The sequence below is a fragment of the Lytechinus pictus genome, chromosome 2 (genome assembly GCF_037042905.1).
Source record: "Lytechinus pictus isolate F3 Inbred chromosome 2, Lp3.0, whole genome shotgun sequence".
Lineage (NCBI taxonomy): Eukaryota > Metazoa > Echinodermata > Echinoidea > Temnopleuroida > Toxopneustidae > Lytechinus > Lytechinus pictus.
Genome location: NC_087246.1, coordinates 19,680,877 through 19,695,888, shown reverse-complemented (window position 1 = coordinate 19,695,888; position 15,012 = coordinate 19,680,877). Strand labels below are relative to the sequence as shown.

The 15,012-nt window shown below is 36.5% G+C and overlaps 1 protein-coding gene across 1 annotated transcript in view; it reads left to right on the top strand.

Moving 5' to 3' along the window:
- Positions 1-3,171: 3,171 nt before the first annotated feature.
- Positions 3,172-15,012, top strand: part of LOC135155947 (uncharacterized) — a 39,724-nt gene continuing 27,883 nt past the window's right edge. The window contains exons 1-4 of the mRNA XM_064106540.1: positions 3,172-3,357; positions 13,651-13,798; positions 14,356-14,490; positions 14,862-15,002. Of these exons, the coding sequence (XP_063962610.1) occupies positions 3,172-3,357; positions 13,651-13,798; positions 14,356-14,490; positions 14,862-15,002 (610 nt within the window). The remainder of the gene's footprint in view (positions 3,358-13,650; positions 13,799-14,355; positions 14,491-14,861; positions 15,003-15,012) is intronic.

The following is a 15,012-nucleotide window of genomic DNA, read 5'->3' as shown; positions in this document are numbered from 1 at the left end:
TTCGTTAATCCGAACATTTGTGGCGTTATTCCGAAGGTTCGTTATTCCGAAGGTTCGTTAATCCGAAAACGAAATAAGGTTCGATGTTCCGAAGGTTCGTCAATCCGAAAACGAAATAAGGTTCGTTGTTCCGAAGGTTCGTTAATCCGAAAACGAAATAAGGTTCGTTGTTCCGAAGGTTCGTTAGTCCGAAAACGAAATAAGGTTCGTTAATCATTAGTTTTCGGACTAACGAATCTTCGGAATCACGAACCTCATTTCGTTTTCGGATTAACGAACCTTCGGAATTGCGAACCTCACTTCGTTTTCGGACTAACGAACCTTCGGAATTACGAACCTCATTTCGTTTTCGGACTAACGAACCTTCGGAATTACGAACCTTCGGAAATACGAACCTTCGGAATAACGAACCTTCGGAATATCCGAACCTTCGGAATAACGAAGCTTCGGAATTACGAATGTATATGCGCAATAGGTTTATAGGTTTAGTAATTTTCAAAACATTAAAATGCATGTTTGCTATTATATCTCATATTCTGGACAATTATTTGTGGGTGTACTTAGGGTAAAATCAAGGTATATTGCATTTTTGCACGGAAATACCCAATATATCCGATATACATGCCTAAATTATATATCAAGTTGTGACAAATAATGAATTGTCATGATAATAATTTTTTTTAAAAGTTTTTTGTTATTTCCCTCCGAAATAGGGCATATATTTGCATTAACATTTTTAACAATGATATAATAGACATAGTACAAAGCATGATACACATAATATAATTTTGAACAAAGTATAGGCCTATACATGCAGGGCATTTCAAACAAAAGGCAACCGAAATGAATTTTGACCAATTAAAGCGCACATGATGCTACATTGTGAATGCTATCAATTAAAATGCAAAAACTAGTTACTCCAAATGGAATGAAAATTTAGGTAAACAAGCACACTTTATTCTAATTCAATGAATATACAGTCTAGCTCAAACTCCATATTGTTTGAAAACGAGAAAATGGAATACAAGATCAAGTTATCTCTGAAAGCACTAAATCCGGCGAAGTTGAATAGGAGATGGATAATGGCCGGCAAATCCTATAGTAAAATGAAAAACAGGGACCGCCCCCGCCCCCCAAAAGAGAGAAAAAATCACACCCCCTAAAAAAGTACAGAATAGAAAAGAAAATCCGAAAGGTATATAATACTGACGTGCTTTTTATACACCCGTCATTCCATCGAGAAAATAGTGATATCATACACATTGAAGTCGTCTTACCCCCTATACCCTGGCAAAGCATTTGGAGGAGGCCTGTACATCAGTATAATATTATTTGCGATTACAACCAAACGAAATTAAAGTACCCACAAAATGATCCCAAAAGGAATAAGATGAGTAAATGATACAAGCAGAGTTTGAACGACAATCAATCTATCATTCAATCAAAACGAGTGAATGAAAAATAAGTTTTCAAGTTTTGTAATAATAATGATTATGTATACTCTAAAAACACAAATGGGAAAAGGATGGAAAAGGGCCGAGAAGTTACCCCGTTTTCCACTCTTTTTTAAAAACACTGTCACTCTTCGTTTTACCCATTACCACCCTTTCATAAAGAGTATATATATATTGGATCATGGATATATTTGCTAGTATAGGTCCATGATTGGATGCACTTAAATATGTATGTCAGTCAATGCATTCATCAGTGTGAATACCTCCAGACCGTAACCATTTTCTTTTCTCCCCATTTTTTTTTAATTTTTAATTTTCATTTTCGGTTTCGTGAAAGTTCAAGAAATGACTCATAAACCTTGGGTTTTCTTGAATTAACTGCTAATATATATTGCCTGATATAATGCTCATTCATAACCTATCGAATTAGAACTTATTAGCCGAAAGTCACACTTTTACTATAAGATTAATTGGATTTTATAGTACTGAATGATTTTTGTTATAAGCCAATCATAAATAAGTCAGGACTCAGGTCACATATAGCATTTAGCGATCATGTACCTATACCACTTGAGTGTGAATATTATCCTGATATCTTTCTTGGATGGTGAACGATTTTTATGTTTTTTCTTCTTCTGTTATCTGGCGATAATGCAGGACAAGGATGGGAGGAACGACTGAAGATAAACTTTGTATTTACAAGATCAAACTTCTTCATGTTGGCGACGCTAATGACAGGTCAGTGTTATACCGATGAGATGGGTATATACATTTGGCCTACGTGAAATACTATTATTTCAAATTACAAACGTATATCACATTTGTGTATCTGATTTCTTTTGCTTCTTCAAATTTCGATAGTATTTAGTTTTTGTTTTTATGATTATTATTATTTTTTGGAGGGGGGGGGGGGGAGATGGATGAAAAATAGTTTTGTTTAAACTCCGTTGTGACTGAGAATGGTGTCCATGAAAATAGAATAACCCGAAAACATATATCTCTTTATCTAGGCCCCGGTTATCTAGCTATATATCATATCTCTTTTCTTTTCTTTATTGGTTTCTCTTTCGGTCGTTCTTTTTTCTTTCTTTTTTTCCTTAAAACCTTTTTTCTTTCTTCCTTCCTTTCTTAATTTCTTTCTTTCTTTCAATAAGTTCTTTCTTTCATTTCTCCCCCGTTTATAGCTCCGTTATTTCTGTATTTTTTTCTTCATTGCCTGACGTCTTGTTTTATCGAAAGCTAGACGTACGGATATAATAAATAGCTGTATTACTGTTATAATATCATTATTTCATTTTACTTTCTGCATCATTTCTGAAGTTCGTTTTATATCATTAGGCAATTCGTAAAAGCAGGATTCAATATACTCGCGGGTATACTCGATCATCCCTATATGCTCATTATGATTATACATGTATTACGAAGCACCACGAAAGTGAAACGTTGGCATCTTTGTATCAATAAGAAATACACACTCCTTGGTATCCCTATTACCCATCACGTGAACATGAGAAAACGGAGCTAAACACCCGAGAAAACTCTACAATACTTGAAATCATTTTTTTTTACCCGCCCCACACACCGTCCTTGTTCATTTCAACGGCCGGGTCTACGTCTACTCCCGATCCCCGGCCGGGTCTACTCAAGGGAAATCCCCGCATATCGATTCATTTCAGCTTGCTTATTTATTGTCGACAGCTCGGCCTCGGAAATTATGATGGCACAGGAAGACGAACTGGAAGATGAATGTTGGGTGACAGTGGTTGTTTTGAACCGACATCAGGTTGAGAAGAAATGCCTTCTCGTTAGAGACGATCAGGAGAAATGTGAGTGGTGGTTGCCTCATGAGAAGCTGACTGTGGAATCGACAAGTTTTGTCAAAACTGCGGATGCGTTATTACAGGTAAGACTCCGACCTCTGTACTTTAATAGTCCCACTAGCGGGATTTCGTGTGTGGAAGCGTTCCTGGACCAGGGTAATTGTTATTGAGTTCCAACTCCACCCAGTTAATGTTGTTTAAATGAAGGTATATCATTAATGTGTGATTCGAATAAGTGAGGATTTTGGATGAATTCTCTTTTTTCCTAGTCCTACCTTTCAGTTTCTCTCAATTAAAGGGATGGTCCATTATCCAAATAAATAGAGTAAAATTCACAGAGGCCAGAGCAAAATGCTGAAAATTTGATCAAAATCGTATAACAAATAGCAAAGTTATTGAATTTTAAAGATATGCATTATGTGGAACAGTTCTAGGCATGTCTTTATGAATATTAATTAGGTGGGCTGATGATATCATATCCCCACTTGTTCTTTTGTATTTTATTATATGAAATCAGGTTTATTCAAAATTTTTCTACCAAGAACTAAAACAATTGCCATTGGATTGACAGCTAAATTAAGTGCATTAGTTATTTATTGCTGCAACTTATTTCATCATAATGGAGATATGTCAATTTATATTATAAAATAGGTGTATTATTTCAAGCATCGCGATTGGCCAATACGCGTCACATGACATCCAACTTTTTTGTGCGCTGCACAGCAGTGCAAAAGGTGCGCAACGAAAATTGACATTGCACGCTCAAGGAAACCAGTGCGGTAGAAGTCCCGGGAGAAGTCCAACAAAGCTGTACTGTAATTTTTTAAGAATTTGTTTCTGTGTTGCTATTTTATAAAACAAATAATACACTTGCTCTGTCGTGCGTAAAAGTAAATGCAGAGAAAGCTCGGTTTCCTCAGATGGTGCACACTGGGAACTCGCCGCAAGCGGCTCGTGCACAGTGCGACACCTATCTAAAGAAACCTCGCGTGCTCTGCATTTCCACTAACGCACTCGGCTGCATGCATTATTTGTATACACTTGTATGAAAAAATGAAATATTTATGATTTCATGTAATAATATAAGAAAAAGAAAGTGGGGATGTGACATCATCAGACCACCTATTGAATATTCATGACGATGTGCATACATGTATATAAACTGTTTTCACAAAATAATGATAAACTTTAAAATTCCATAACTTCGTTATTTGTTATCCGATTTTGATGAAATTTTCAGCATTTTGCTCTGAATTTTACTCTATTTATTTAGATTTAAATATTTTCAGCCCGGACCATTCCTTTAATGATCAATTTTTATACAGGCCTGCCTGAGTATAGACAGGAATAACCGTCGTTTCTGGGTATTTATTTAACAATTACTGACGTTTTAATATCATCCCCATTCACCGATGGTAGTACGTAAGTGGGAGCCTGCATGTGTCATCATTTCTCCCAATTCAGGCCTTTAGTGTTTTTGTCAAGATTTCTATTTATATTTTAGGTCTAAATGACATTTATCTTGAACGGTGGCCCACTATTTTTGTTAGACTGTAATCTTTCTTTTGATACTACGAAATATAGAATTAAAGATAAAAAATATACTTTACCGATGATTTATTCCTTATTTTTTCAATTTTTTTACCGGAGAAGAAAAACTGGCAGACGTGTGTTGCTGCCCTCGTTGTTGAATGTTGTTGTTTTGTTGGGTTTTAAGGCGCGTACCATTCAGATATGAATATTTACGCATATGATTAATTTGTCTTATTTTGAGGGTATAAATTTGTGATGCATTTAATTGATCAGCGCTGCTTTAAAGGCAATTTGTAGGAGATCGTGAAAGGCTGCTCATCACATATCATCTATTGTTTGAGAAGTATTTTCTGGCCATCCTGGTTCAGTAATTTGAACAGGCTTTTCAGCATGCGCGTGATTGCTAATAAAAAGCAAGCACTGCCTAGGCCCCCCCCAATACCCAACCAAGACAGTGTGATGCCTGTCAACAGATCTCTCCTTCCAAGTTTCGAAAAGAGAAAATAATCAATGCATGATTATAAAAAACATGTCAGTGTATACTAGAAAATAACGAAAATGATTTTTATTAATGCAGACATTCTGGGCTTGTGCAAGGTGCAATTACTCTTAAATATGTTATTCTTTAATGTTATAGGTTTAACATGGTTATCTGGAATATTCTATCAAGAAATAGATGGGTGACCCCTGTGTACATAGTCTAATAATGGGAATTTCAAAATGTAGTAGCCAAAATACAAGTAAATTTTGAGAGAGGAAAAACAAAACAAAAACGAAACAAAATAGAATTAAATAACAAAAACAAGACAAAACATATATACGCAGTAGAAGAGCGACGTTTCGTCTGCAAGCTGCTAGACTTCGTCAGGCAATGAGCAAAGACGCTGCTGCGCACGGGTTATATAACGTCGGTGAGGGGCCGGCATGCCCGGCTGTACGCTATTGTCTGGCTCCACTCGGGTGTGAGCCGCGTTGTGATTGGCCGATGCAGCCGGCCAATCAGCATCTGCGCTGGTGTCAGGCACCCGCTGGTGCGGGCGCCGCGCGCTGTGAATGGTGCATGCAGTATGCCGTCAATTTATTTCTGAAGTCATGACCTTTCCTGATAAGGAAAGGTCAGAAGAAATAACAAGACAACTGTGGGCCGTTTCATAAAGCTGTTCGTAAGTTAAGAGCGACTTTAAGAACGACTGGTGAACCTTTCTTATACACTAAACCATCACCAATGAATATACCATTTACCACAAGAAAGGATCACCAGTCGTTCTTAAAGTCGCTCTTAACTTACGAACAGCTTTATGAAACACCCACCTGGTTATTTCTTCTACTCAATCCTTCACCACGATGAACCTCTTCCACATCAAAACATATATACACATAAATTTATACACATTTATTTACAGCCTGTTATGCGCATATCTTGTAATAAATGCAGAAAGATATTAAAAATAGGAAAGTATAGGTGTCCTTCTTACGAAAGACACAAGTGCTCTCTGGTGTGAGACCTCTGATGAAGCTAATAATCCTTCAATATCTGCTGCCTCTTGGCAGTCTGTATCGACTAGTAGCATTGTTCTTTCTATGATATATTTTGAGCATTCAGTTAGGAATTGCTTTGTTGTTTCAGTCACTCCACAAACTTCTCATAATCCAGATGTATTTTGAATAAAAATAAGTTTTGGTTTAATCCTATATTATCCATTCTTCGACAGTGCAGAATGACTTTACTATTCTTGTGGTTCAAAGAACATTTAAAAGTTCCTGCTTTATATGTTTGGATTCTTTTTAAGGGGAATACTGTTTCCTCCCATCTACAGTGTATTTTGCTATTTTTGCGTATATATAAATTTGATACTATTTGATTCTCTTGTTTAGTTTGTTATGGATGTCGATTATAGGGAGTATTAAAGCACTTTTGGCGGCCTTATCTACAACCTCATTGCCAGTGATGTTACAATGCCCAGGTATCCACTCATAACAAACTCCTTTATGATGAAGTTGTGTCGTGGGCATCAACAACTCATAAATGAACTGTTCTTTTCTGTTATTTTTGTTATTTTTCAAAGCTTCTAGTGCACCAGGAGAGTCACAGAAGATAACTACTCCTGTGAGTAACCCTGGTACATGTACTTGGTTTAACCAATATAGTGAAAGAGTAATGTCAGCTAATTCTGCTATGTATGAAGAAGTAAATTGTCCTGCAGTCTTTTGGACTCTAAATGATTGAAGCGTGGTATAAAAAATGCACTAGCTGCCCTGCCCGTATCTGGAGACTTTGAGCCATCTGTAAGATATATAGTTTGGCCATTTCTGGTTAATGAGTTCTATACTTGTCTCACTCGTCTGCCTTGGAAATAAGGTCACTGAGTTCTGTTGATACTGGTGTGGTCTCATAATGCCATTGGGCAATGAGTGTTGTTATAAACATGTCCTCAATCTTGTATGATAAAATTGGTGGTAATTCTAAAACTCTTTGACCAAAAGGTTCCTGAGTATTTTTATTGACTTGTATATCAAATTGCCAACACTCTTTCAAGTCCTCAACCAAAGGGTGGTTTGAGATACTTTCAATGCGTTTTTTCAATTTGACACTCAGCATTTCCCGATGTAAGTCTAAAGGCATCTCCCCCAGCTCCACCTGTAATTGGAGAGAAGTTCCTTTTCTTTTCTTTTTTTTAGGTGATACGCCATCAGCCATCAGCATATCACCTCTTGTGATTATCAGAATTTTTTGATTATTCTTTCTTTCTTCCTGATTTTGTTCGCCCACTTTCTTTAAGTTTTCATCATTCAATTAACATGAAAATTTCCATGATCAATGACATTCATCAGAAGAATCGGTGTCAAGCTTTTCATGATAATCAGTAATGCATGACGTCACGTAGGCGCCATTGTGTTTTTTCACCTTGAGTCATGTACATGTAATTGACCATATTTTCCTAACTAAACGTCATTTTCAAAATTCTTTTGGTAGGCATTAACTTCAGGTTAATATCTACCGCTGAGTTGCATTCATGACCATGTGCGCGTCACGACGCGTGTGTACGCGCGCATCTAAATTTTAAAATGCTCAAAATTCAACTTTGATCAAACGAGAGTACATTTCAGACAATTTTGAGCATTTTGAAAATTTCTGTGCGTCCGCAAAAACCTTGTTTTTCTTCCATTTTTGGAATCCTGATACTTTTCTTAACAAGTTGCAAAAATTTGCAACTTAAAGTCACTTTCCATTATGTCACAGGTGCGCGTCAAAGTGTGAAATCCGCACGCGCGTCTATGGCGAATAATACACAAAATAATGCCTAGATCTTAAATCCGCCATAGCTCCTCAGAACGCCTGGATACCCCCAAATTTTATTACATATTCTAAAAGCCTATGCGTTGTAGATATGAATTCATGCATCAAATGGGCTGATCGGACATTTTGACGTCATCATATCATCTTCTAATCTAAAAAAATGTATTTTTAAATTTTGACGTCACGAATTTCAAATTCATTTGCGGTTATCTCGCTTATTGTTGATCGATTCTCTCCCAAATTTTGATATGTTATAGCTCAGTCAATTCTCTTTCGAAATATCCCTTGTCAGATTTTCGTTTAGAGGTCAAATTCATGATGAATGGCCAAGTGTCAAAATTTTCACTATTCGCGTGTTAAGTCTATGGAAGATGAACTTTTTTTCAAAACATGAATCTACATGACAATGTTCTTTGAGCTGTATCTCGGTAATCCTTGCTCCTAGTTTCCAAATTTGAATATGTTGTAGCTGAGACTATGCGCTTTCGGAAGTGTGGTCTCCATTTTTTAATTAGATGTCAGGATTGTGCCGAAACTTTCAATTGAAAGTCAGCATTGTGAATGAACCATGACAGATTTTGAGCTTTACATGTTAAGTCTATGGGGATATTTTGTAGTATAGTGGTCAAGCTATCTGCCTGCCAACGTTGAGGCCCGGGGTTAAAAAAAAAATTTTTTTTGCTTAATTTTTTTCTTTCGTTTTTTCATCTGGCTAATATTTAATGAATATTTTAGTTTAAAATATCGTCAATTGGTCGTTATTTCGCTGAGTCTCTTAAAAATTATGTTTATTATTATCTTAAAAAATCAACCAAAAATTCACAAAAAATACAAACCATCCCCAATCGAATTCAAAGTTGACGTGTGACATTCAAAGGACAAACTCTTCCTTCTCTAGTACTCTCATCTCCAGACTTGACGTGGCTAATGAATTAAAGTACTATACTAAGGCCATCTTGGGTATGCAAATGATGGTCAAATTTCAGACCTTTGTTTTGTGTCTTAGAAACCAAATGAACCCAAAATTTGCACGGATATAGAACATTTATAACCAGACAATCATATCTCATAATTTCATCAAGTTCATATATTAAGGCCTTCTTGGGTATGGAAATGAGTATAAAAATTCAAATACTAGTATCGCATTGTTTTCTATCTCACAAACCATTAGTCTGAATGAGCCCAATTTTTTTGGCATCCAAAACGTGATCCCACAATCATATGTCGAAATAACCTCAATATTATATGAGGCCATTTTTGCCATAAAAATGAGGGTCAAAGTTCAGATATCATTTTTTGTATGAAGAGTGCAACTACTGATCCAAATTCGTCTACATTTTGTATGCGGATAGATCATGACTAAACAATCATTTCTTGTAATAAAACCAAGATCGGATGACGTCATCTTCACTAATCAAATTAGGGTTATTTTTCACACTTTCAAATATCAATTTAGTGGTGAAGATGACCTTGAAAAAGTACAGTGTCGGAATCGGTCTACTCAATAATAATCATATTTGGGAACAACCTACCAGTCCAAGTTTAAAAGTCAACTGCATAGTTAATCATCCATCGTATCTGCGTCTGTATGGCGCTGATGGCGTATCACCTAACTTGTCTCAGTGACAAGTTCAGTTCTAGTTTACATTTGTTGTTGCGGAGTCATAAGCTTTTGCAACGGTAATCCATCAGTGACTGTATGATGGTTCTATATACCTGGAGGGTTTCCTGCGCACTGTATAAAGGCGGCTGTTAGCAATACATTTAAGTACTTAAAGTATTAACTTTTTTCTTGCATCTCTGAACAATGCAATCGATATGTGGCTTCCATGTCAATCTCTTATCAAATAATACACCTAAATATCTGTGCTCCTTTTGTGGAGCGAGGATACATTCATTCAGAGTGATCATGAAATGTTCTTCTCTATTTGAACGTGAGAATAGCATGGGACGGGTTTTGTCATGAGATATATGGGGCAGGTTTTGTCATGATATATATTAACATAGGCGGATCCAGCTTTTGGCAAAAGGGGGGGCGTACTGCCGAGTGGCGCACATATTTTTACACTTCACCGGCGCCATAACAGAAATGTTGAAAAAGGGGTAAAGTCTGACCCTGTCAAATGCTCTTTTCAATATGTAGGATTTCCAGTCATGCCATTTTGCATGACCACACGCAGATAATATTTCCGGGGGGGGGGGGGGGGGGGGTTGGGGGCAAGACTCGAACATATTTTTGAAGAAAAAAAAAATGATAGAGTAAACGGACCGAGCTGCTCAATGGGGCGATTATTTTTTTTTACAATTGTAATAAAAGTATTCGGTGCACATCTCACATTTGCACATTTTTCATTGTTTTCATGAAATGTTAAGGAAAAAAATGTGTTTTCACAACAGCTGATCGGGAATTTGCCCCCCCCCCTTCACCCTTGCTGCGTACGACCATTCCCTGAAGTCCACTAAACATATCTCATTATAACAGAAAATATACATCAATTTAAACATATAATATTTCTAAAACATATAGAGAGAGATTGAAAAACTTATTAAAGAAAGAAACAAGCAAAAAGTAACACAAATTATGCATGTTATGTGCGATTTCAAAATCTTGTGTACTAACCCTTTTATTGCGATGAGGCCAATACTTTTGTATATTAATTGAGATACAAGTTTTTTTTTACTATATATATACAATGATACTACATTATGAATCATTTGGAATACATCACCTATCCAGGTTTACATTATATATTATCATTCAATTTTCATGTACATGATGTATAGGCCTATACAGAATTTGGTATTTATATATATTGTGATGCTTTTCACTAAATCTAATGCAATTTGTATTGATGAGTAATTTTTATCTAATTACTTTGATGAAACTGGATATAATGCTTATGACCTGAATTCAGAAAGAGATCCTTCAAGACAGAGCTTTGGAAATAGTTCTCCAGTTTTACAGGTACATGTATCGCTATCTTTGTTTTTAACTTCTTCCTGAGTGATCAGATGAATAATATTTAACTTCATGGAAGATGAAAATAAATCAAATTTTGTGGCGTAAACATTTCAACGTTAAAAAAAAGGTGTTGACAAACTGTATTTATACATTGAAAATGATATTTAGTGGTTTAAGGTCTAACGAATATACGTCTGGTTGCGTAATTATACACTCCCGGTATTAGCAACCGTCTGACCTTTTTTTATTAAAGTATTGGAAAATAAGATCAAAATTAAAGGATTTGCTCTACACTTTTGTATGATTCTGGGATTTTTTAAATAACAAATTAAAGATTTCATGACATCTGTGGGCAACTGCCCCGCCCCAGTCCACTCTGTAAGGGCATGCGATAAGCTTTGTTATTCGTTATGACCATTCAACAATAAAATGTATAACCAGGTGCTGCTGATCATTCTTGACAGGCGCTGATCTAGATTTGGTTGGCAATAGGCCCTTCTTCATTATTCTACCGGCGCCTATTTATTGGAACCAGGGGACGCTGATTATTCTTGACCGGCGCCAATTTAGATTTAGGTGGCGCTGGTTAATCTTGATCGGCGCCGGTTAATCTTGATCGGCGCCGGTTAAGACAAAGGCAGCGCCGATTTATAACCAGATGGCGCTGATTATTCTTGTCCGGCCCCGATTTAGATTTAGGTGGCGCTGATTATTCTTGATTGGCGTCAGTTATATGCAGGCAGTGCACTGCTGATTATTTTTAACCGGCGAAGTTGTTGGGAAAAGGGTAGTTAAAAGAAAAGATAAGGAAGATGATATGATTGTGCTTTGCTGGGGGATAGTCTTTCCTTTGCTGTTGCTAATATTATATCAGTGTATAATTTATTTAAGCGGCGCCTTTTCTTTTCTTTCCTTTATTTTTATTTTTTTAAGCGGCGCCTTTTCTTTCTTTTACTTTTATTTTTATTTTTTTGAGTGGTGCCTTTGGCGCCGCTCAAATATTAGGGAGGCATGCCCCTCTGGATCCGCCACTGATTAAATCCCCATGATGAAAACGTTCATTTAGTAAGGCTTTTATCAAGGCTTTCCGATTATAATTTTCGATATGTGAGTGACAAGTTCCGAACGCATGTACAATTAGCAATATAAAGAGAAGCACAACGCAGCGGCCCGAATCGCGATATACGGCGACTGGTAAAGACGTCTCTAAGGATGATGATGTCATTCAAGATGGCAATTTGACCAATGAAAGGATCGAGGATGACTATGTTTTGATCATCATTTGAAGGGAATTAGCGGTAACTGCGGTCTAAAGTATGAAATGTCTTAATTTTATATATTTCCTTGTCAAGTTTCTATGTAATTTCTTTTTTGTTATTTATGTGATATTTTATGTTAAAAAATTATCAAAAATCAGGTTTCCGCCGAATGTTAGATCTAACGTTACTGCTAATACCTTAGCTTTACGTACGGGCCTCCATTGACTTCAGTCTATGTATAGGTGAGAGAAGCCAATGCAGTTCGGAACAACCAATTACAGAGACTGAAGCTTTTGGTCTTGGCCTAGTAAGGCTAACTTGTTATATAGAATTCTAGCCTAGGCCTATTAAAGCTAGGTTCCTGTATTAAGTATTTCCCTGTGTGTAAAATTTGTAAAATTGTAGTACAGGTAGATACAAATCTATGTAATAAAATTAAACTAAAACAAAATAGGACTGTATGGGATTCTATTCAGTACCATCGTGATTGATTTTTCAGATTCTTGCCTTATTAAAAATGTTTGAAAAATCATTCAAGATGAGACTTGGCTTACTGATTGCTCCACACCAATCAAGCTAACTGATGTGTCAGAAATTACTCTACATCATTAGGCCTACGTTTCGTGTGCCCGTGAATATTTATGAGGCGTACTGACTAAATAAAACATGTTATTGTCACACCTCCATTGCGTCAGTCCTGAATTAGAGCCCATATAGTCCTTCCCAAAAATAAAGGTGTTGTGTGCAAGGTGGTTGGCCATTGGATTAAAAAGTTGTAATATATAGTGGATGTACCATGCATTTTTAACATTTTTAATCTAAATCCCAATTCAAAAAATGAGGAAACTCATTTGTTGTAGTCACAATATGATTGAAGGGAAATAATTTGGGCGGACTGTCTGATGTACAAAATAATATTGATATTGATCACATTCCAGACAGCATTATTTTGTATGTGCGGGCTTTATGTGCATACATCAGGAGCAATAGCCATATTACACTGTAATTATATAATGGCCATTTCGATCCGAGGGTTTATCTATAAGTAGCTGTTTAAATTTTTACCATAATTATATTAAATTTTTTTCTCGTACCCTTTGGGTGAGTTATCGTCACAATTTTGTGATGAATGAACTAATCTAGCCTGCTGTCATGTATAGTGGATTGCAAGAATTCTAGGTGTCATTGATAACTGGTAAATTACACAGGACCATACTAATGTTGAAGTTGCTACCCACGCCTACAATTTCATCCATACCAATTTTAAATCTGTTACAGCCATCATTCATTCTGTTCGAATTCTTTCGTTCTCATGTACATGTAGGACCTAAAGATTCCGGCCACATTGGAAAGCTTGTTGAAGGTCACATTCTCCGTGGTGAATAAACCAGACTTTCAAAGGGAGCAAAGAAAGAAAAGGGTCTTTGTTATAAGTCTTCTGGCTTCACTTGAAAATGCAGACAGTGGAGAAGGTACAGTACATGTATGTGATCACTTGAATTTAGTTCCAGCATGAACCTTTGATGTCACAATTATTTCTGAGAGTGACTGTTCAAAGTATGAAAAAGTACTTTTTTTTTCATTCATGTGCTTGTTTGTGTGGCCACACTTAACATAGATTGCAAAGACATAGAATGTAAGCACCCTAGGGTGGAATGAATCTCCTTCTTCATTGCCATCATCATCATCATCATCATCATCAGCACCATCATCATCATTATCAAAAGTATGATCATCATAAACATGACCATGATAATGATGACATTGACCATCATCAATATCATTACAGGCCTTGAATTTCATTATTTTTAGGGGAAGGCCACTTTTCCACTGGGCACATTACTAAACAACACAAGTTTGAAAAATTCAAAAGGGCACAAAAATATTCAATGCTAATTGGAGGAGCATGGAGGTCAATATATAAGACACCCAAGGCCATGGCCTTGGGTGTCTTGGGTGAATTAAGATCCTGTCATCACATTTGACCATTATAGGCATCAACTTAATTGAATAATGATCATCATTACAGCTGCTCCAAAGTCTCCTCCCGATGATGCGCCATGTGGGCAGAGATGGGTGACCTTAGAGGAAGTGAAAAGCTTGGCAATGTCTGGTGACCTCCAAGGAAGAGAACCCGTTGAACTCATGGAGGCCATAGAGAAAGGTTAGGAAGTTACTCAGCCTGTGTACAGTTTCAGTGAAGATTCAGTGGAGTAATAAAATGATGTGGGGTGTTGTGGTTTAGTGGTTATGCCTCTCGTCTTTCAATCTGAGGGACGTTGGTTTTATTCCTAGCCAAGGCATGTTTTCCTTCAGCAAGAAATTTACCCACATTGTGCCACATACATGAAAAATGAGTTTACACTTGGATTATTTTACAATGATATCATCCCCAAATCAAAGAATTTGGAAGCTTCCTATGGTTATTTTCACCTTCCTTACTTTGAATTCCCCTGTAACTACAAGTATTGAAGGAGGTGGTTCAGATGAAAATAAAAATTTCTTGAGGCCATGTTTCATATAATTTTTTTTTAGGAAAGGAATACCCATTGTCATTGCTCAATGAAAGGAGCTTACTTCAGCTTTCTTATGGTAAAGAGAGTGGTACACACCATCATTCTGGGACAAAGTCTGCATTCAAGCACATGCTAGAAGCTGTCAAGTTTGGCCCAGAAGGTGAGTCTAT